Raw genomic sequence first — 22,823 nt, 5'->3', positions numbered from 1 at the left:
TGCATTCTGTGATGACATAGTGCAAGTAAAGGACTGCTTCGCTGTGCACGACCAAGGAATGAATGACAAGACCATTCCAGCGCAGGCACCATTGTCTGTCGACGTTAGCTCAACCCTGCTGCCCGCTGAGAGGCAGCGCCTACTGGAACTGGTACAGCAGTTTGAGGATTGCTTTTCGTCCGCATCCAAGGTCAAGCAAACAACACTGACCAAGGATCGGATAATTATGGACGATGCCACAAGACCAATTCGACAGAACCCCTACCCTGTGGCCCCGAAGGAATGCGAAGAAATACAAAAGTACGTGAAGAAAATGCTCGAGGATGATGTGATACAGCCTTCGAAGAGTCCTTAAGCATCCCCTGTGGTGTTGGTCAAGAAAAAAGACGGCAGCTTACGCTTCTGTATTGACTACCGCAAGTTAAATCAGGTAACAAAGAAAGACGTCTATCCGTTACCACGCATCGACGATTCACTAGACAGGTTGCACCAAGCACGTTATTTTTCCTCCATGGACCTACGCGGCAGGTATAGGCAGATAGAAGTCAATGAGAGAGATCGGGAGAAAACTGCCTTTGTGACGCCGGATGGTCTTAACGATTTTAAGGTGCTCCCTTTTCAGTTTGTGTACAATGCCAGCCACTTTTCAGCGTCTAATGTACACCGTACTTTCAGGTCTAAAGTGGCAAACGTGCTTGGTATACCTCGACGATGTGATCGTTCTTTCGGCTACTTTAGAAGAGCATCTTACCCGGCTACTGGCTGTTCTCCAAGCCGTACGCTCGGCTGGCCTCACGTTGAAGCCAGAAAAATGTCATTTTGGCTTTAACGAACTACAATTCCTGGGCCACGTCGTCAGTAGCGAATGTGTCCGGCCTGACCCAGACAAAATAGACGCTGTTACAAAGTTCGCCACACCATCTGACAGGAAGGCAGTGAGACACTTCTTGGGCCGGTGCGCCTATTATCGACGGTTTATTGCGGACTTTTCACGTATTGCCTGTGGGGATGTCGGAGATCCCGCGGTCAGCAGGGCGCCGTCGTTGCGGTGCCTCCGGCTCCGGGCTCATTCGCTAGTGCGAGGAGACCCCTCCGAATACATGTCCCTCGACCCCGCGCTGTTTTCCCGGGCGCCGCGGCCGTGTCCTGGGGCGTCGTGCTACGCGGCCCTCCGATTGGGTCGTGGGGGCGTGACGTAGGGAAGGAGCCCTTACTGGCAGCGTTGTCGCGGCGCACGGGAGTGGAGCAACGGGAAGGACAAGCGCCGGTCACGAGAGGCAAGCGGCAAGGTACGTGAGCGACCATCTATTTGTGTCCCCAACGCCACGGCCTTGGGACATTCACGTGCTTTGCCCGCTTGCGTGAGTGTGGCTTGCTGAGCGGCTCTGTGGTCCGCCCTTGCGGTAGTCGCAGGCGCTCGGTGCGTCACATTCTGCGTGTCCGAACCGTCGCTGACCAGAGTCGGTGGCGGAAAAGCGCTAGGCAGTGTCTTGCGAACGCATCTCGGCACGCATGTGCGAACTATTGTTCGACGCGGGGCGGAACCTGCCTTCCCCCGCCATCGGGGACCGCGGGTGCCGAGTGTGCTCCGTGCTTTAGAGTGCAATTTTGTATTTACTGGTGAAGTGTTTTAAGCAATAAATGCGTTAATTGTCCTGGAAGTCTCGCATTCCTGGGAGGGGGCTTTATACGTACGGCAAGAGCCGGCCAGGCCTCTAGGCTCGGTGCTCGAACCTGCGGTGGGTCTATCGCCGCACGCCGTCGCGCCTCGTCGTGAAGCCCGCTTTTGGGGCAATTTACCGACGCTGCGCGAAGAGACGTAGAGCTGAGCCCACAATTTGGCGCCCAACGTGCCGGCAGAGGATGCGGGAGGAACCCGGCTTCGCAGCGCTCGTCCTTCAGAGGGCTGCAGAGGATGACGACGCAGCCCTCGGGGAGCAACGGATTATTCCGCAGGCTGAAGCAAAATCGGACGTAGTAGCCACCGGCCAGGTGCCCGCGGTTGTCGTGGGCTGACAGCTCGGGACTGAGCGGGAAGGCTCCGGGACTGTTTGTCGTTGTTTTATTTTCTAGGTGGAATTTTCTTTTGTTCTTTGTGGTTTTGTCTGTGTGCGTCTGTGTTCGTGTAGCAAACATTCCTTTTATTGTTGCGGTCTTTTGGGAGACAGTTTTTTTTTGTATCCTTTGTGAGTTAATTGGTTGTACGCGATTTTTTTTCTATTTTATTTTTTCTATAGGTGTTAGTATATGCTATCAGTGTATCTGCCAGGTCTGTAGTGTTTTTATTCCTTTGACTTGTGTGTTTAAGGGCTGGAACGGAGGCTGAAGGTTAGCCGCCCTTGCAATGTCTCATGCTTGCTAATACGGGGGACCTTTCCTTGGTATTACATGCCACCGGCTTACTTCTCAGCCGGTAGGGACGTTTAAGGGGAGAGGGATGTGGGGATGTCGGAGATCCCGCGGTCATCAGGGCGCCGTCGTTGCGGTGCCTCCGGCTCCGGGCTCATTCGCTAGTGCGAGGAGACCCCTCCGAATACATGTCCCTCGACCCCGCGCTGTTTTCCCGGGCGCCGCGGCCGTGTCCTGGGGCGTCGTGCTACGCAGCCCTCCGATTGGGTCGTGGGGGCGTGACGTAGGGAAGGAGCCCTTACTGGCAGCGTTGTTGCGGCGCGCGGGAGTGGAGCAACGGGAAGGACAAGCGCCGGTCACGAGAGGCAAGCGGCAAGGTACGTGAGCGACCATCTATTTGTGTCCCCAACGCCACGGCCTTGGGACATTCACGTGCTTTGCCCGCTTGCGTGAGTGTGGCTTGCTGAGCGGCTCTGTGGTCCGCCCTTGCGGTAGTCGCAGGCGCTCGGTGCGTCACATTCTGCGTGTCCGAACCGTCGCTGACCAGTCGGTGGCGGAAAAGCGCTAGGCAGTGTCTTGCGAACGCATCTCGGCACGCATGTGCGAACTATTGTTCGACGCGGGGCGGAACCTGCCTTCCCCCGCCATCGGGGACCGCGGGTGCCGAGTGTGCTCCGTGCTTTAGAGTGCAATTTTGTATTTACTGGTGAAGTGTTTTAAGCAATAAATGCGTTAATTGTCCTGGAAGTCTCGCATTCCTGGGAGGGGGCTTTATACGTACGGCAAGAGCCGGCCAGGCCTCTAGGCTCGGTGCTCGAACCTGCGGTGGGTCTATCGCCGCACGCCGTCGCGCCTCGTCGTGAAGCCCGCTTTTGGGGCAATTTACCGACGCTGCGAGAAGAGACGTAGAGCTGAGCCCACATGCCTCACCGTTGACACGACTAACAAATGTTCCCTTTGTTTGGGGCGAACGCGAGCAATGGCATTTAACGAATTACGTCAGCGTCTGCAGATGCCCCCAGTTCTGGTACACTTTGACCAGGGCCGGTATTTTGTAGCGATGCCTTTCCAATGCTAATGCCTTTTCACGCTTGGTCAGTGGTAAGAGCGACGGTCCGCTTACATTATCAACGGGATCAGCCGGCCGTGAGCGGTGGCTGAGAAGACCAGTATAAAATAAAGCATAACGCATCGCTAGAAAATACCGGCCCAGGATGCTCCGACAGCACTTCATACCGACGCGAGCAATGTAGGTCTAGGTGCCGTGCTGGCAGTGGCAAAACGGCTCCGAAAAAAGTGGGCTTCTTCGTTTTTCGAAGTTATGGCAGCCCGCTTGCAGCCAGATGGCAGCCAGCTAGTTCCGGTCATGATAGGAAGTCATGTGAGCTGGGATCCCAAGACAACCCAAAGCTGCCCGAAGTTTGCAAAATCGAACACCCGGACAGCTGGCCGTGGGATAAACGTAAACATGCTAGTACCAGCATGGCAGCGGCCGGTGTGGCCGGCGCGCACTCTGCGTAGTCGGTCCATTTATGCGTTGCCAGCTTGAAAATATAGAGCTGTATTCGGGAATATGATCACTTTTGCGAGATTTCGCGCGACTGGGCATCTCACTTTGCCCAGCGTAACTAACGGCCTGCAACGCGCCCGATGCCAAGACACAAAATCGCACGTAAATAATCGTGAAAAAGCGATCGCTCGAGGATGCCTCGAGGAGGTCGGCCTCCGGCGACATTTGAAGTCATTTGACAAGACACGAAAAAGCGGGTACGTCTTAACACGTAAAATTTCATGCCGATCGACATGCTTGAATTCGATTTCAGAAAGTTTGTTCCGGCTGATAGTGCTCCTCTCAATTCTGCTCCTGTGCTTAAGGAGCTGGGGCTGCGGCGAAAAACCAGCGCAAAGCTTTACAAGAAAAATAGTATTGGTCGATCATGAGAGCAATAATTAAGCTAATATACGTGTGGCCATTATTCATCTCAACCAATGCATTCCTTTAACATCAACGGCGGTTTCGAGCTGCCACCCAAGCAGAGAAAGATGAACCGAAAAGGCACCGCGATGTGTGGGAATGAGCGTCTACATCTTCACGAACAACTTGCACGGAACACGATGAATATACCATGCAAGCATAATCGACAATGCCCACGGTGACAGCACCGCGCGTGCTGTTTACGACGGGGCAGAAGCATTCACGGTATACACACACACAAAAGAAAGCTTTAAATGGTTCGCCGCCGCTCGTAAGGCAGCACCGCATCGCAAGGCGGAACGGTGCGTTAGAACTCTAGTAAGATAATGGTAAAAGTAACGCAATCAGCGATCCACACACCGCACCGACGAGTACGCGAGACGAAGTGCAAACCACATCAGCCGGGCTGGCGCACGGTAGCATTCGACGCAAGCCAGTTGGCTGAGCGAGGTAAAAGTCCTCAAGCACCTGCGCTGCAATCCGTCAACTCCCCACAAAGATGGCGGCGAGCGCTCATCACCTCTTTATGTCGTCTGCTAGCCAGTGAACTTCCAGAGAGCAGCCAGAACAAAATCGTCCTGGCTGGTTCTGGCAGCCCGCGGGTAGCCAGAACCGTCCAGCCCAAGTAAAACGAACGCGCGGCGGAAGTGCTTCACGCGATGGGTGGAGCAACCCGAGAAAAACGAAGACGCTCTGGCTGGCTCTGGCAGCCTACGGGTAGCCAGAAGTGGAAAATCGAAGAAGCCCAGTAATAGCCTATGCCAGCAGAACTCTTTCGCGCTCAGAAGAAAACTATTTCACAACGGAGAAGGCATGCCTCGCCGTAGTGTGGGCCGTGATTAAATTTCGCCCTTATTTGTACGGTCGCTCATTCACCGTCAGTGACCACCACTCTCACTGTTGGCTGACTAATAAAAAAGACCACTGCGGTCGATTGGCGCGCTGGAGCCTCAGGCTTTAGGAGTTCGACATGACCGTCGTACACAGGTCAGGGAAAAAGCATACTGACGCCAACTGCCTCTCCTGGTCACCAGTACAGCCATCTGTAACTGAGGATCAGGGCATGGAAGCTGCATTCTTGGGCGTCGTCGATAGATTTACCATTTCCCAGCAGCAGCACGACGACCCAGAACTGCTTCCTTGACTGGACGAAGTCCGGCATCATTTACTAGTTTGAAGGACAATGTTCTCTATAAGAAGAACTTTTCTCCGACGAGCAGCACCTACTTACTGGTCGTGCCTGCTTCGCTTCGCAATGAAATTCAGACAGCATGTCATGATGAGGTCACCTCAGGTCATCTGGGCTACACACGAACATTGACCCAACTGCGGCGTAAGTATTATTGGCCGAAGCTCCCAGCCGCTGTTAAACATCATGTTTGCACTTGTCAGCAGAGGTAGTAACAAGAACGGATGGCTTTTTAGTACCGCGTGCTAGTCACTGCTTCTTCTCCTTCTTGCTCTCTATAATTCAGGGGTTCTCAAGCATGTTCGTTCCAGGGAACCCTACTAAGCTCCATGAAGCGCCAAGGAACCCCTCCCCCCCCCCCCCCCCCGAATTAAACTGTCCTAATTAATCGAATGTCCAATTATCCAGGGTATCAAGAAAACAACAACTGAATGCTTACTACGTCAACACACTTTTATTTACTGAATAAATCAGCAAGTCTTGCTTTTATTTCGCACAAGAGCTAATATACTGAAATTCTCATCTCATGACTGATTACAGCTAGCAGCGGCAAAGGCCTCGCAATATCCTTCGCAGCGCAGCTGCGGCGCGGGTCTTCATCTGAGGTGCTTTTCACTACCGCACGCACATCCCGATTATTTTTTCGCTAGTGAGCTGGTCGCCAACAAATTGTCCGTCCATCACGATGTAGCCGGTGCTCTTCATCTTCGACAGCTTTACACTGAGTCAAAGCGAAACTATTGCTTGCCGCAACCACTGCGGACGAAACCGCGGCCATTATCGACGCGATCATGGACGGCGACCTTGCAGTTCAGAAGGCCGGCGGCCGACGCACGCACCAAGTCAAAACGAAACTGCCCTTTGCTGCAACAAGTGCGCATGAAACCACGGTCGCTATCGACGCGATCATGTATGGCAAAGGTACGCAGCGTATCGACACGACCATAGATGGCAACTACGCACTTGTGAAGGCACGCGGCTAACAGCCAACGCGGTGTTACGCGCGGCGATTAATGCAAGAATAAAGGCTTTAAGGCACAATTAGACACGAAGCGTTCCGGCATTGCTGCCAGTCACGTATTGCGTACAATTGCCGCTGAGGACCCTAACGATGCGGACTGCGCCGCTTCGTTTTTGGACGCTAGCGCCGTTTTTGCTCTTTTGCAGAGCACATTTGTGGTGCTCCGCGCATTTTTATTTTTTTTCTTACGCTGCCCATGGCTGCCCGTTTTCGGAGGTTGGGTGGCTACAAAGGGCCGTATTCTGAAACGTTCCACTTTGACGATATTTCGCCTAGGCAAAAGTCGCGTTCAATAAGTCAACCGGCTGCTTACCCATGACGTCAGCATCCACTACCAACACGGACACTCGAACGCTTCGCAATACACACGAGAGGGCACACCATGCGAGTGCAGAGCGGCTCGGGTGTGTTGTTTTCGAATATATTGGCCACAGTACAACACAGGCATGTTCGTTTATTCAATACATGTCGGGAGCAGCCACTCACACCATGACATCAAAGTGACATACACCGGAACTACTAGGTGGCACGACTTCTTTTCGGGTTTTGCTCAACCAGCCAATCAGCGCGCGCCTGAAAGCGAAAAAAGAAATTTCGCCCAAATGGAACGTTTCAGAATACGGCCCAAGCTGGTTGCGGATCTATTGCGCAGTTCGCGCGTTGCCGTTACGCACTGTGATGTGCTTTTTGACACTCGGGCATGGGTAATGGAGGTTGTTTGGATCGAGCGCACCTCGTGTTCGCCGTTTTAGCCACTTGGCGAGCGCGCAACCACGAAAAATTTATCAGTGGCTTGCAGAACCCCGAGCAGGGTCCTGCGGAACCCCAGGGTTCCGCGGAACCCACTTTGAGAACCCATGCTCTATATTTTTCACCAGTGCCGATATGTCTTGCTACGTCGTCTTTGCCGCACTACACATGCGGCAATATCGTTTTAAGTGGGCTGCACTGTATAACCCACGGCAATAACTGCATACAGCACTCACATCTCCGAAAAACAGTCTCTTCGCGGATGCACAACTCTTTCAAGTCGTATCTTCAGCCAGCAGCTCTGTTCCCCCTTTGGCAATGCTGATAATCTTCAACTTCTGCTGCGCTGCTGAGGACGGCCACTGAGCACCACCCATCATGTTCAGAGCTTTAGTTTGCTAACTACTCAACGCAAAATGGCAATCCACAAAGAGGAGAATGGCCGACCATGAAAGAGAGGAGAAGGGAGCTTCAACACGCAGGGGTGGGGAGAGGGTGGGGTTATCTAGGAGATAACGAAACGTTCAATTGCGGGGAACCTCACCTTGAGGTGTAGCTTCCCAGCAGCATGTGCTCCGAAGACACACCTCAAGGCAAAATTTGCATATAACCCGAACCCCGACTTTAGCATACAACCCGTACCCGGACTTTACTGTTAAATACTTTGAATTTTTGGTGCGGATTATACGCGCCAAAAGATAAGGTATTGGCTCTATGGGGGGTACGCGACGATGCCTGCAACTTTGGGCAGTGACTGTATTTAAAATTCGCACTTGCAAGGCGTTCTACTCTGTTCTTTAATGTTTTGTTCAAGTTATATTATTAGGGGCACCTTCCGTTGCTGGTCAACACTTGTGCCTTCTTCTCACCTGTCTTTTACCCTTTTCAATATGAACCCAGCCAAGGTTGCCCCTTTGTGGATAACAAAAATGGTAGGCTCACTTCAATTTTCCTTTCCAAGACCACCTTGTTCTTTGCATCTCGTTGCGTGTCCTCTTGGAGCTTGTCTATCTGCAAAATAAAAAGCAAGCCATTTCCACACTTGGTAAGACTCAAGACGCCTGTTGAAGAGAGCTTTCTATCACAGTGCATACAATATATTAGAATCTCGATGATACGAATCTCTTGGGACAGCACAAAAATTCATATCACCCAAAATGCTTATCACTTAAAAATGTACCAACATCGAGAAATTAAGGGGGGTGTGGCAATGAAATGGTCCACTTGCTCAAAATTACAGATTTAAAAAATTATTTTCTTTCCGCAATCTTAACACTAACACCCTCTAACTACAGTGTAGACCGCTTATAACGTAAGTCGCCGGAGTCGCGAATATCCGCACTATAAGCGGTACCACACTATAACCAAAACAACTGTTTTATTGCGATAATAGACACTGCAGGCGCATTTCTGCCATCGCTGTCACCGTGCTCTAGGTTCCGTATTCACTTACTAAATAAATTAACAAGCACGGTGTCACGCACGCACAAGCAAACATGAACACATCTCGCTTGCTGACCGTGGAAACGAACTGTCAAAACGCTCGAGTGACGAAACGCGGCGAGCAAATTAACCTTCGTGCTATCATGCCTCTCGCTTCAACGCGACCTATAAGCGGCGAAAAAACGGCGCGCGGCGGACTTTCCTCGTCGCAGATTGCTTTCAAGATAGGGCCAAAGTGATTGTATCGCCGAAGTGGATCGTCGCAGATTACGTCTTGCTTCGGTCCACTGAAACCACTCCGCGTTGCTTTGCTGGCGAAAATCCTCTCCTTCTGTTTGTGCCAGTCCAGAACACAAGTTTCGGATTCTCCGAACGCCCGTGATGCGGCCCGATTTCCGTCCGTATATGAAACTCTTCATACTTCTTTTCTTTTTGGTCACAGAAGTCGCGTGCACGTTAGAATCGGGGTTCAGGGGTAGGTCTGCCCCAAAGTGATTTTGGAACAAAGAAAACTGCGTATTCGAGCAGTTTGGAGCTGACAAAATTGTATTTTAGTGCAGCTTGGAGCAGACTACATTTCATTTGGAGCAATTTGTAGCAGATAAAATTTCATTGTGAAGCAGGTTGGAGCAGGCCAATCTAAATTTTGGTGGAATAATGGAATACGAAATATGGCAGTGCACTTCGAAACCACGACGAAACACAGAATAAAACAACAAGAAGCGTGTAGCTATAGTATACCATTATATGGAGGAGTGGGTCGAGCGACGGAACGGCACATGCTGTCCCGTAACGCCGAAAACATCGGTGGCCCTACGATCGAACTATATATTCCCGCACCGACACTCATGATGATAGCCGAAAATGTTCTCAATTTATGCTGTCCAATCGACGCTGTAAGAATTTCTGGGTCATACTATGTCAGCGCAGACCCAGAGAGCCACAATAAACCCTGGACTGGTATAACGTAAAACTATTCCATTCCGTTTTTATAGCAATAACATTATTGCACATTTCTGCCGTCGGCGTCGCCGTGATGTTCCATATGAAGTCCAGGGGCGATAACCTCGTCGCCGCATGCCGTATGCTGTATGTGCGAGTGAAAGCTTGCGAGGTTAAGCCGACAATGGCGGCTCAATCTCGCACACGCAAGGGAGGTAAGCAGGAAGGAAGTGCACCGTCTTCCGTCGCGCGCAAGGCACCGGGGGGAGGCGAGAGGGGGGGCTCTAATCTAGCGGCTGCTGCGTATGCCGTGCGGTTCCTATCTTGAAAGCGACCTGCGATGGGGACAAAGTGCGAGTGCTGATAGCTAAGTGTGCGCTGTGTTCTCGCCACTTAGTTCGCGCTGAAGCGAGCGACACCATGAAGGTCAATTCGCTCACTGCTGCTGCCGCACTTACTCACTACAGAGTTTTGACAGCGAGTTTCCACGGTCATCGAATGAGATCTGTTCATGTTTGCTTGTGCGCGCGTGACACCATGCTTGTTATTTTTTTATTAAGCCATTGTTTACAAGTTTATACGGCCGATAACACTACTATCCTTCGTATAGCTGCCTACTAATTTGCTAGCGCAATCGATGCTTCGCCTTTGGGGCGAAACTGCAACTTTTTATTCTAAATCTGCCATTAGCTCTTCTTGATAGATCAAAATGGCTGAGGCCTCGCCCATATGGGCATAAAGACAGATTGGACTAGTTTTACGTTATAGTGGCACTGGGGACAGGGACACCAGCCCACTAAACCCGCTGCGGCGCATGCCTCTGTAATATCTAGTTCACTCGCAGCACCCTCAGCCTACTTTTCATTCTTTTGTACCTCAGCTAGCAAGTGCCACGCCGCTCGCCCCACTCAACCGCATTTTAGTAAACTCTAAATCCAGCCGCCCCGGCCATTCCGACAGCAGTGACGACAGCAGCAACAACAGCCGGGAGTGGCCTCGTGCGTCCACCTGCCGGAAGCGCCGAAAAGTCCAGTGTTATAAGCCTGTTAAGCGCGAAAATTACAAGAAACTGTGTGGGAGGCGCCATCCGCTCGCTGTTCGCAGCCACTGCCGGAGCACACATGCTGAAGCCGCTCTGGCGCAGCGTGACGCAATTTTGGTGAATTTTCTGTGTTTGGCGCAGTTTGGCGCAGGAATTTGCGTTTGTATCAAAATGGTGCAATTGGCACAGGAGTTCCATCCCGGGGGTTCGAAGTTTTCTTTGGTTTTTTTTCGGTCACAGAAATCGGGTGCGCATTAGAATCGGGTGCGCGTTAGACTTGGGTAAATACAGTAGAACCCCGCTGTTATGTTCCAGGGTGCTGCGTTTTTCCCGGCTGTTACGTCATTTTCTGCCGGTCCCGGCACAGCTCCCATAGAACCCAATGCATTGGTAACCCCGCTGTTGCGTCGCAACTGTGGGACCGTTCCCGCATCATACGTTGCGAACTCCCACCCCGCGCCGGCCCGAGCGGCCATTTTGACTTTTCATGTCGCTTGGCCTGGTGGCTTGACGATGGCAATGGCCACCCAAAGTGCCGGGGGTGACGCCTATGACGTATTTTCGGTTTCAGCCAGCAAAAGTATGGCCTTCGAGATCCGTGTTTACTATCTAAAGATGATGTCTATGACGTGTTGTGGCCCTAAAATTAGTTTTGGCGCATAGATGTTCCCTATAAAGTCCAAGGGCGATAACGCCGTTGCCTCGCGCCGTATGCTGTATGTGCGAGTGAAACCGTGCGAGGGGAGCCGACGACCGCGTCTAAATCTCGCGCGCGCAAGAAAAAAAAGCAGGGAGGAAGCGCGCGCTTTCCGCTGCGATCAAGGCACCGGCGAGGGAGTGAGGGGGAGGGAGGATATAGCGAGCGGCGTTGTACTCTAGCATCAACTGCGTACTGCGCGAAGGCGCATGGGCCGTATGTTAAAAGCGATCTGTGTTGGGGGCAGAGTCTAGGCAGTGTAGGTACGTTGGCGGCTCATAGCTTTGTGCGTGCTGTGTGTTCTCAGCGCTCAGTTTGCATTGAAGCGATAAACAGCACGAAGGTCACTTCGCTCGCTGCTGCAGCGGCATTTCCTCACGCCAGCGTTCGACAGCGTGTGTCCGAGCGCATCGAGTATGATGTGTTCATGTTTGCCTGTGGGCGCTGACACCATGCGTGTTAATATAGTTAATAAGCGAATGTTCACAAGTTTATACGGACGATAAAACTACTATCCTTACATTGTATAGCTGTCTACTAATTTGCTATCGCAATCGATGCTTCCGCTTTCGGGCGAACCTACGACTTTTTTTTCACACCTATGAATTAAAATAATATTGTGTGCAGTTCAACACTACTCTCATTTCTCAATTTTTCCTACTTCTCGGCTCTTGCGTTTCCCGGCTCTTATGTTTTTTGTTTTTTTTTACGGTCCCGTCAAAAACGTATCAGCGGGGTTCTGCCCCCTGTACAGTAGTCACCATCCATTATAACATCAATAGCGACCGCACTTTTGTCCGCAGTTGTTGCAGCAATTAGTGGACCCAGACTGGGGTCTATTTTTAAATAACGTTGTTCTCTCTCTCTCTCTCTTTCTGTTGCAGCAAACAGTAGTTTCGTTTTGAATTAGTGCATGTATCGGCCGTGTGCCTTCAGAACCGCAAGGCAGCTGATAACGATTGTGTAGATAGCGGCCGTGCTTTCGTCCGCGGCGGTTGCGGCAAACGGCAGTTTCATTTTGACTCAGTGCAAAGATGTCGCCGATGGAGAGCAGCGCTTACATCGCAATGGACTAATGATCGGTTGGCGACCAGCTCACTGGCAAAAAAATAAACAGGGCGTGCATGCAGTAGTGAAAATCATGTCTCGATGAGGATGTGCGCTGTGGCAGTGCTGCAATGGAAGTCACAAAGCCTTCCGCTGCAAGTGCTAATCAGTCATGAGATGACGAAAATTGCAGCTTCCGCAATGCTTTTGTGCAAAAGAGAAACAGGATTTGCCGATTCATTCAGTAAATAAAAGTGTGTTGACATAGTAAGCGTTTGTTTATTTTTTTTCTTGATACCGTTGATAATTTGACATATGGTTAATTCTGACATCTTTTCTCGGTCCTGTAAAATTCGAGTTAACCAGGTTTTACTGTACATTGTTGATAGCTTTGGAGGAGCGCTCAACAAGAGGACAATAAATACAATGCATGGGCACAGTAAGCGCAATCAAAGTACCGTAAAAACCAGCGTATAATACGAGGTTTTTTCTAAATTTTACCATGTAAAATTTCTGCCTCGTATTATATGCGGATCCCAAAGTTTTCAGCATAAAATTTGCAGTTTCGGGTACGTTTTTGCTCACTGCTATCAAGACTCACAGCGGAGTATGCGTCATCTTGCGGTGGTGTCGGTAGGCTGCTGCTGCTTTCAACGGGCGCCATTTTGACCCCGCTAAGAATCGGCACGTTTGCTAGTCTATCTCGCACGATGTTGGGACCGTGAAAGTAGTACCCAGCTGCCTTTAAAAGGAAAGTTATTTTAGCTGCCGAGGCCATCGGAAATTGCGCCGCAGGGCGGCATCCCAGTTGCGAAGTTGCAACGGCGGCAGATAAGCGCATTTGGCCTTGGCAACGCCGTCACTTCGGTGGCAGTGGCTCCCTCGCCCTCCCTCTCAACTCCCTCGTAGCTCCCCCACCTTCGACTGGCTCCGTGCATGCCCGCCGCCACTCCCGCCGGCGTGGCGCCAACTTAGCCCTTTCCCTGAAGTTTTGTTTTCTGCCGTTGTCAGGAAGTTGGCCGAGATGTCAGCTCGTACAAGCGTGTTCCGGCACGACGGTGAATCGGCGACCTTGCTATTTGAGAGTGAAATTGCCGCCGCATCGTTTTTTATTGCGATAGCAATTATATGGACACTCAGATTTCTGCAAGCAAGACAAGCAGATTTCTGCCGTCGGCGTTGCCGTCGCCGTCGCCGTGAGGTTCCGTATGACGTCAATGGAGATGAAATCGTCGCCGCGCGCCGCCGAACGCTGTATGTGCGAGTGAAAGGGCGCGAGGGACGCACGCTTTCACGGGGAGTGAACGAAAGGCGGAGAACAAACGCGCATTCTGCGCCGTGCTTCCTTAAGGGCTGCAGAAGTAGGCGTCTCTTTCCTCCTTTACAATCACCATATATGTAGAGCAAACGCGCCTTCTTCCGACGCGCGAAAGGCGGTGGGGGGGGGGGGGGGGGGGGAGGGAAGGGAGGTCACGTTTAGTTGCGGCACCAAGTGCCTATTTATATCAGAGGGAGCGCTCCGGCAACAGTCAGCAACGCCGCACGCATTTTGTGCGAACGCGGGCAAAACGCCGACGGCGTCGACATTAGTTCTGCGTGTTGCCGGTGCTGCTGCATGTCCAAGTTTATACAGCTGATAAAGCTACTATCATTACTCCGTATAGCTCTCTACAAGTTTGCTATCGCAATTGATGCTTCGCCTTTCAGGTGAAACTGCGACCACTTTTTTTTTCCTTTTCTTTTTCTCTGCGTGGCGTTGAGGGGTCTATCCTAAGCTTTTGCTCTGTGGCGATGTCGGAGCAATGCCGGTCGGAGGCACCGCCGCACGATTTGGAGCGCTGCTGAGGGCATTGTCGGTGCGCCATATGTTCGAATTAACTGTCGCAAGTGCTTTCACGTTCGAATTACCAGGCGTTTTCGCCCATAGCAATACACATTCAGAGAATGCGGTCAGCCCAAGCCTTCATGGCTTGGGCTGACCGGTTATTGAATTTGTATTATTTTCATGAAATAAATAACATTATTATTATTATTACACAACTTTGACGGGACCACAGCGTCAGTTCGAATTAAGCGTGTTCGAATTAACGAGATTAGAATGTCAATGCTTTCCTCGCTCACCTTATATGCGGGTGAAAACTTTTTGTTGCGTTATTGCTATCCCCAAATAACACCTCGTATTATATGCGGGTCCGTATTATACGCGGGTTTTTACGGTAATGCTACTTCTAAGGGATCACTTATAAGGGATCGACGTTGGGCAAGCTTTTGTTCCATTTGAAAGGGGAAAGGTGAGGACATTAGTACTACATGTGTTGTTATCTGTCTTAGTCCTCGTCGCAGTAGCACACCCAGGATCTCTGCCAGGGGGGGTTTGACAGTTCGTCAATACCATCTAAACAGCACTAATTTCGATTTATTCACGGGAAATTGTAAAAAAAAAATGCGCTTTTTGCGAGTGTGCAGACGATTGCGCGTCTTACATCTTAGTTGCAGCACTCAAATGCGTAAGGAAAGAAAAGGGGTTAAACCATGGTTTCTCAAAGTGGGTTCCGCGGAACCTAGGGGTTCCGCGAGCCGCTGATAAATTTTCCCTGGTTCCGCGCTCGCCAAGTCACTTGGATGGCGAACACGAGGTGCGCTCGATCCAAGAAACCTCCATTACTAACGCCCGAGTATCAAAAAGCGCATCACAGTGCATAAAAGAAACGCGCGAGCTGCGCAATAAATCCCGCCAGCAGCTTGTAGCAAGCCAGCCTCCGAAAACGGGCCGCGTGGTTAAGCTATTGCACTTGGATCTCGGAGGCCTTAAATTACTCCCATGCGCATTTCTCCCATTTGTAGATAGGTGCCGCTAGCGTGCACGCCCACATACAATCGACGAAAAAAAAGAAAAATACACGGAGCAACGCAAAACAGTTTGTTCGATGAAACGTTAGCATGCATTGGCGCCGCGACAGGCGGTTACGGCAATTTTGTTACACTTCGAGCGCGTGTACGTTGCCGTTAGTGGCAAACGGAAAGGTTTCGTGACGTTTGCCATGAAGTGCGGTTGCCGAACTCGTTTCGCTGAGATGAAGTGTGCAGCCTCGAATGCAGCGCTTCAAGAATAAAAAGAATACTCAAAATACAGTCGGCACTAATTCTAAGACCTCTTGTGATGAAATAATATAGGTGTCCCTGTGCGATATGCACTGAAAACTTTCATTCTTTCTCGGCATTCCTTGGTTGCGATGCTGTCTTGTCTTGGCTCATGATTGCACCCAGTTTGCACCGCGTGGGTTGCCGCTGTCAAAATAGCCTGGCCACCACCGTTGGCCCCAAACGTGTTGCATGCTACGCCTAGCCTCTGTTGTTCTACGCTAGTTCGTCCACCGCCACCGTTGTCTTTAAACGTGTTGCACGCTACGCCTAGCATCTCTTCTACGCTAGCCTTCCCGCTTCCACCGTCGGCCCCAAACGTGTTGTGTGCTGCACCTAGCCTTCTCGACACGATTTTACGTCGTGCAACATGAGCAAGAAGGCCAAACATAGAGCGTACTCCGGAAGTTTTTTGCAGTATGGATTTACAGAAACTGGCGGAAACGCCCAGTGTGTTATTTGTTACGAAGTGTTGGCCAACAGCTGCATGAACCCAGCAAAGCTCTCTCGCCACCTCGCCACGAAGCACCCATCATTCAAGGATCGAAAGGTCGACTACTTTGCAAAAAAGAAACAACAGCTGGAAGATCAAAAAATGGATTCACTCAAAGAGGTGAGTTTCTTCTTTCTTTTTTTAATTTCTAAGTACCGAGAATAGATGTTTTGGGCTGTGGCGAGTATTTAGAATCCGTAATATTTTTGTTCCAGAATTCTGCAACGTCCATGAACAAGATGAAAGTATCGTACCTGCTCAGTTACAGGATAGCTAAGCAGCTAAAACCGCATACTATATGTGAGGACCTCATCATGCCTTGTATTCAAGACGCCGTGAAGACATTGATTGGGGAAGAACACATAAAGAAAGTGCAGCAAGTGCCGATTTCTAATGACACTGTCGGCCGACGCATCCGTGAAATGGCGTCGGATGTGGAAGCACAAGTCGTCGAAACCATCCAGCAATCTCCGAAATTTGCAATTGCCGTGGACGAAAGCTGCGATGTTGCTGGCTACCCACAGCTGGTGACTTTCGCGAGATATCTGGCTGGCAATGTAATTATGGAAGAGTTTCTGTGCTGCATCGAGATGGAGACTACGACTACCGGAAAGGACATTTTTGATGCAGTAAATGAGTTTTTTCTTTCCAAAGGACTTTCCTGGAGCAAATGCATCGCTGTTTGCACTGACGGTGCCAGGGCAATGACAGGAAAAGTTAAAGGGTTCATTGCACTGATCAGGCAGGTCAACAGTAACATTATGTTCACTCACTGCATGATTCATAGGGAGGCTCTTGCTTCAAAGGAGCTTAGTGCAGAGCTCACAGTTGTGATGAATCATGTCGTGAGAACCATAAATTCTATAAAATCAAAACCCAAAGCTATTCGCCTTTTCAAGGTGCTATGCAGGGACATGGGTGCTGCCCATGAACATTTGTTGCTGCACACAGAAGTGCGGTGGCTCTCAAGGGGAAATGCCTTGAGTAGAGTGTTTGAACTCAGGGAAGAGTTGGTAGCTTTTCTCGCCGACAACGAACCTTTAGTTGAGCCATTTTTGCAAAGCTCATTTGTTGTGCAGTTAGCCTACTTGGCCGACATGTTTGAACAATTAAACTTGCTCAATGAGAGCTTACAGGGTAAACATACCACTCTGATAATGGCTAAAGATAAAATACGGGCATTCCGTAGCAAGCTGCTGAGCTGGATGAGTCGCGTAAGCAAGAAGGACTACAGTCCTTTCAAAAGGTTGTGCTCCATTGAAGCCCAGAATGCCCCATCAAGTTCTGACAGGTCCATTATAATGACTCACCTAAGCACTATTGGAGCTCACCTAGCCAGCTACTTTCCCAACATTAAAAATGTAGAATGGATTGTGTCTCCTTTCTATGTTAATGTACGCTCGCTGAGCAGTGAAACTGTTGAAATGGAAAATGAGTTTCTAGACCTCCGGGCTAACACTGCCCTTAAGGAGAAATTTGGCTGCCAAAGTGTTGTTGCCTTTTGGATGGAGGCTGCTGCTTCATTCCCACATCTTTTCGATAAGGCAGTGGACATGCTGCTGCCATTTGCAACAACATATGCCTGTGAACAGGCATTCTCAACACTAGCCTATCTGAAAAATAAGCATAGGAATCGGCTAAATCCGGCAGCTGACATGCGGCTGGCCCTGAGTGTGACCGAGCCTCACATTGAATTGTTGGTACAAGCAAAGTGAGTTTAGTTGCATATTGCAACAAATGTGTCATGTCAGTGAATAAATTGTTTAAATGACCATGGTTTTGGATTTATTGAATTTAAATGTAACGTGCAACGAACGGAAGATGCACGCATGAAAACGTATGGGGGGGGGGGGGGGGGGAGGGTTCCTTGGCACTTCATGGAGCTTAGAAGGGTTCCCTGGGACCAACATGCTTGAGAACCCCTGGGTTAAACAATAGGGGGGGGGGGGGGTTAAGTCAGCCTCAGGGGGGGGTTACAACCCCTGAATCCCCCCCCCCCCCCCCGTCGGTGTGCCACTGCCTCGTCGTATGTGCTGTTTCCCCTTCCTAATGCTACTTATTACACTGCCATGAGCAGAATAGCCAAATTTGATGGTCACCATGGCCATTTGTAGCATCTATGAGCGCAATGCTCCACACTGAAGGCAATGCTGTTTTATTTGCATGCTGTCGGTGATTCTGTAATACGGGTCTGCAAAAGCATTCCGGGGGTCCGCGAAGTGTGGCCTTTGCATGAGAATATACAGTAGCCCTCTGCCGTCATAACACATGATGCAAACCTACCTGGTCTCGCTTGTCACGAATGGCCTTCTGCAGAGACTTGAGTTCCTTCTGGATCCACTTGTCCCGCTCAGCCTTGGATGTAAACTGGCTGCCGCGGCCTTGCTTGGCATACAGCTCTGTGCGCTTCTGTTCCTTCAGGCTCAGCCTGCAGTCATAAGCCGGTAAACCTGAGCCCGCTTAGCAACAATATAGACCCTTTTTACTGTCTAGTTCACTCACAATAAACAGATGGCATCATTTGTTACTTCAAGACCCGCCGCCACATCAACTCTGCAGTGGTTCTATTTCCGGGAGCAGCGGGCGCATTCCGTGAGGGCAGGAATGCAAAAATCTTTTTTTACTTAGATTTAGGTGCATGAGAACACCAGATGGTTGAAATGAATCCAGAGCCCCAGCACTACCATGTCCCTTCATTACCCAATGTGCAGTTGGAAGACACCAAACCGAAAAGTTTTTTGAACACCTGCGAAATATGCTGTACGCATACAAACATTAGTAAAGCTGCTTCCTAGTTAGAGGATAGACAACTGTTTCAGTCTTTCATGGATCTTTGTTCTAAAAGCTGATCACCTCTCAGGATTTTGTGTTCTCAATGGAAAAGCATCGAGAAAAGATGTACCATTAGTTAATGGCACTTAACGGTGTCACAAGCCAGTTCTATTTCTTGCAGTTGCAGCTCCCTGCATGGCAGTAGGCCACTGCGTGGCCTGCTGCTGCTGTATTTATGACATCAAGACAGTCAGTGTACTTTCGTTACTGCCATGTCTACATTCACACTGCCCTCTCTTTCCGTCGTTCCAAGCTCGTGTGTGCCTAGTTTCCTTCCGCTCTTCCAGCACGGCGGCATTATCATGCATTGTCTGCAAGACAAGCTGCCGTTCTCCATTTTGAATTTCACTTCTCTTTTTTCGTCATAATGGGGAGACTGCACGTAGCGCATACTCCTGAGGAGCAGCACACCTACAAGGAGCGACGGCGAGAGCAGATGCGAGAATGCAATCGGCGGCAGCTGGCGGAAAACACAATGAAGATCATTCCCAAGAGGCTAGCTGCAAACAGCTCGCAAGAGGACGCAGGTCGTGTGCTCTCCATTGTGTGCCAAACAGCTTCGCTTGTCATCCACCTTCACAGAGTCGAATGGCTGATGATTTTCTTGCTCAAAAACTTTATCAATGGGAAGATTCTTCTTTGCCCCCCCCCCCCCCCCCCTGCGGGAGGCGCCATCGCGTGGTGTGATGAATGTGAATGGCTACACTCTTTGTCGGAGAACGAATCCACTGGCCGTTCGAGCACACATTCCGAAGCCGTTATGGCACAGCGTGGCACAATTTCAGTCAATTTTCTGTGGTTGGCGCAGAAATTTGCATTTGTATCAAAATGGCGCAACTCGCGCAGGAGTTCCACCCCTGGATTAGTCAAAATTTGTCCCATATGGGCAGTGATGGGTGCAGCCCGAAAAATTCTGACGGCAGCAATTCATGAACAAAAAAAAATGCAAACACACAAAAACCAAACATTGCACGTAAGCAGGTGAACGGCATGCAGTTGCAGAGCTAGTGATGCTGATGCCAATACCTGACAGCAAGAAGGCAAGAGTTTGCGGAGGGAAAGAAGCTGAAGCCGCGTTCTCGCATGCCACCAGTAGGTGGCGCTGTTCGCGTGCAGGTTGCTGAAAGCATAGGTGCAGCTCTTTGATAGCTTTTTCGTTTTTTCACATATCTTTTTCAGAAAAACCGGGTGCGGTGCTTACACATGTTTATACAGTATAACTGCAAATTGTGTTGTTATCGCAGCCATGTGAGAAATGATGCCTCACTCACTCGCGAGTGCACTCCTCCTCGCGCTTTTTCTGTGCCTCGTACTGGGGACGGATGCCGTCCAGCAGGGCCATCTTCTGGGCCACTGTCTCCTGCAGGCGGGCCAGCTCCCGCTCAGCACGCTTGCGCGATGAGTCGTCCCCCTCCACCTCATCGCGCAGGTCCTTAATGGTCAGCTCCAGGCGGGTCTTCTCCTTGAGCGCCGACGACTGCTCCTGCGACAGGGCCTCCCGCTCCTCCCGCTGGGCCTGCGCACGACTCTTCACCTCCCGCAGCTCCTTGCTCAGTTTCTGCAAAACCCATTGAGCCACACCGCACTTTGGAAACAGATCCTGTAATGCAGGCAAAGCTTTTTTCTACTCAAGCTGGCCACAATGTCCGACACAGGAACACTGCGATTGTTACACACCACAAAGGAAGTATAGCACACTGATAATGCAAACCACCTTACTGGGCTAGGGCTGAACAGGTAAAGTGCGCCTTCCCGTTCCTGTGTGTTCACCTTTGTCCTAGCGCAATAACTTGACCAACTAGCCTAATTTCAATCACTGCTCACTTATGCATGCTGACAGTGCAGGTGTACCTGCAACATGTCTATGCCACCATCTTCACCATACACTGCCAACAGTATTGCACCTCAGCAGCGGCCATCACTTGGCTTCTTGAACAATAACGGAAAGGATGCTGCCGGAGTCGGCAACATCTGGCAGACTGGCTCCCAATGCGAGCTGCCACAGATGGTGGAATCACACGTGACCAACGCAATCTCAGGAAGACGGTACCAAGAACATGCCGAAGGGGAGGACAGCAAGCAGAAGCTGCGAGATTTATTTGACAGGTCTGTGGCTCAAAAGACCTTTATGAAAAAAAAAAAAAAAAACACGGGACTACTTCTAAAGTGAAATGCAATGGCCCAGGGTAACCCACATCTCCTCAAAAAAAAAAAAAAATCTGTTCACAAAGACCCTTCATAACATGTTTTAATATTACAATGTGTAGTGACTGTTAATTCACTGACATTCCATCTGTCAACTGTCTCAAGTTTATTATTCATTACACGCAAACAAATCTCCATTTTCACTGTCATAGACCATAGTCCTCTGCAAAGCATGTGCAACATCTGCTTTGTCATGTATATAATGCTTGCAATGCCAGGCCCTAGTTCTTCTCCCTGCAGATAAAGCTTCGAAATCTATGGATTTTTGGGGTCTCACAAAAAACAATAAAGAAATCTACTACTTTTCAAAATTGTCTACTTTTTCTACTTCTACTAGAGTCAAACCTCGATATAACAAAGTCATACTCGCACCAAAAAACTTCGTTAAATTGCGAATTTCGTTCAGTCGAGGTTTTAAATTTTCAGCAATAAAAATAATTTCACACGTTCCCAGAACATTCTTGCAGATAGTACCTTGTCAGCTCTAAAACAAATCATCGCAAGAAGGTCAGTCCATTAACTTAATTAAGAGCGCTGGCATGTGTGGTACAGATCACACCGAGAGCAATGAATCAGCATGGCTCACAGCATTCGTGATTTGCGTGTGGCGCATTTCACAGCACCACAAATCTTTGATGCCATGGTTAACCGCGTTTAGTGGCCGCAGCTGTCGTGAGATGCTGCCAACACATTGAAAACAAAAGTGTAAAAAGATGTGAAGATTCATACTCGATGTTTTGTTCTCCTCGAGTCTCAGTTTTGGCTGAAAGGCGGAAATTGGGCTTTTTAATTGTTTTTTTATTTGTGATTTACTTGCTTGCCCTCAATTGTAACATCATATCTTTTTTTTTTCAGATTTTCGTTGCTTGAATTTAACTCCTGCATTATATTTGAATAACGGCAAAAATGACCACATGAAACAAATATCAGGGGTGGGACAGCTGAAACAACTTTTAGGGCAAAGTATTTTCAATTTGGGGCAGATTAAAAGAGAAAAAAGGGACTTTTCCAGAGCTGCAAATTTTACATTTTAAGCAACTTTTTACACATCTTTCCTTTGTGAATTAAGGGGAGATGATGGTAGGCACATATGGGACGTCAGATGTTTTTGTAATTTTCTGCAGTTTTCTAGAAATTGCCTTAAGTGATCAGTTGTGAACCATCGAGCCCATAATTTATCAAGGACATAATTTCTCATATCATTTGCCACTCATTCCTTTGCAAAATCCTTCCTGGAAATTACTCTAGCTTTCGTCTTTGGATTGCGAGACACCAGCAATCTTCACCGGGCTCGCCTTGAAGAGCACAGCTTGAGAACGTTGTTGACAGAGGATAGCATACTGGTTTCCGCATAATCAGCACTTTTTATTCACGTTTGATGAGAAATGAAGCATTGACTTCAGAGTTTTGCATGTGAACATGAAAACTCTCTTTGTATTTGAGATTATAGAGAATTTGAACTACGAGGAACAAAATTTCTGATGCACAAACATGTGCGCTTTTCAGTGAATATTCAAAATTCTGATGAGTTAAAATCAGTTATAAAGCCACAAAACTCAATTGTGAAAGCAAAAAAAAAAAACTATTCTTTCATGTTTCCAGCTTTGTTCAAGAACGCTTGTCAAATCACTTTGAAGACAAGCCAATGTTCATAGGCAGGAGGTAATTCTGGCACCACGTTTGAAGCACTTTTAGTG

General features: G+C 49.5%; 1 protein-coding gene across 1 annotated transcript in view; it reads right to left on the bottom strand.

The window, feature by feature from the left end:
• The window catches only part of LOC119456360 (structural maintenance of chromosomes protein 3-like), a 248,837-nt gene extending 228,430 nt beyond the window's left edge, over positions 1–20,407 (bottom strand). Inside the window, 3 exon segments of the mRNA XM_037718076.2 lie at positions 8,227–8,295; positions 18,373–18,517; positions 20,193–20,407. Of these exon segments, the coding sequence (XP_037574004.1) occupies positions 8,227–8,295; positions 18,373–18,517; positions 20,193–20,263 (285 nt within the window). The 5' untranslated portion in view covers positions 20,264–20,407.
• Between the last annotated feature and the right edge of the window lie 2,416 nt (positions 20,408–22,823).

This window comes from Dermacentor silvarum, chromosome 1 (genome assembly GCF_013339745.2).
Source record: "Dermacentor silvarum isolate Dsil-2018 chromosome 1, BIME_Dsil_1.4, whole genome shotgun sequence".
Lineage (NCBI taxonomy): Eukaryota > Metazoa > Arthropoda > Arachnida > Ixodida > Ixodidae > Dermacentor > Dermacentor silvarum.
The sequence above is the reverse complement of the archived record's forward strand: the minus strand, read 5'-3'. Positions and strand labels throughout refer to the sequence as shown.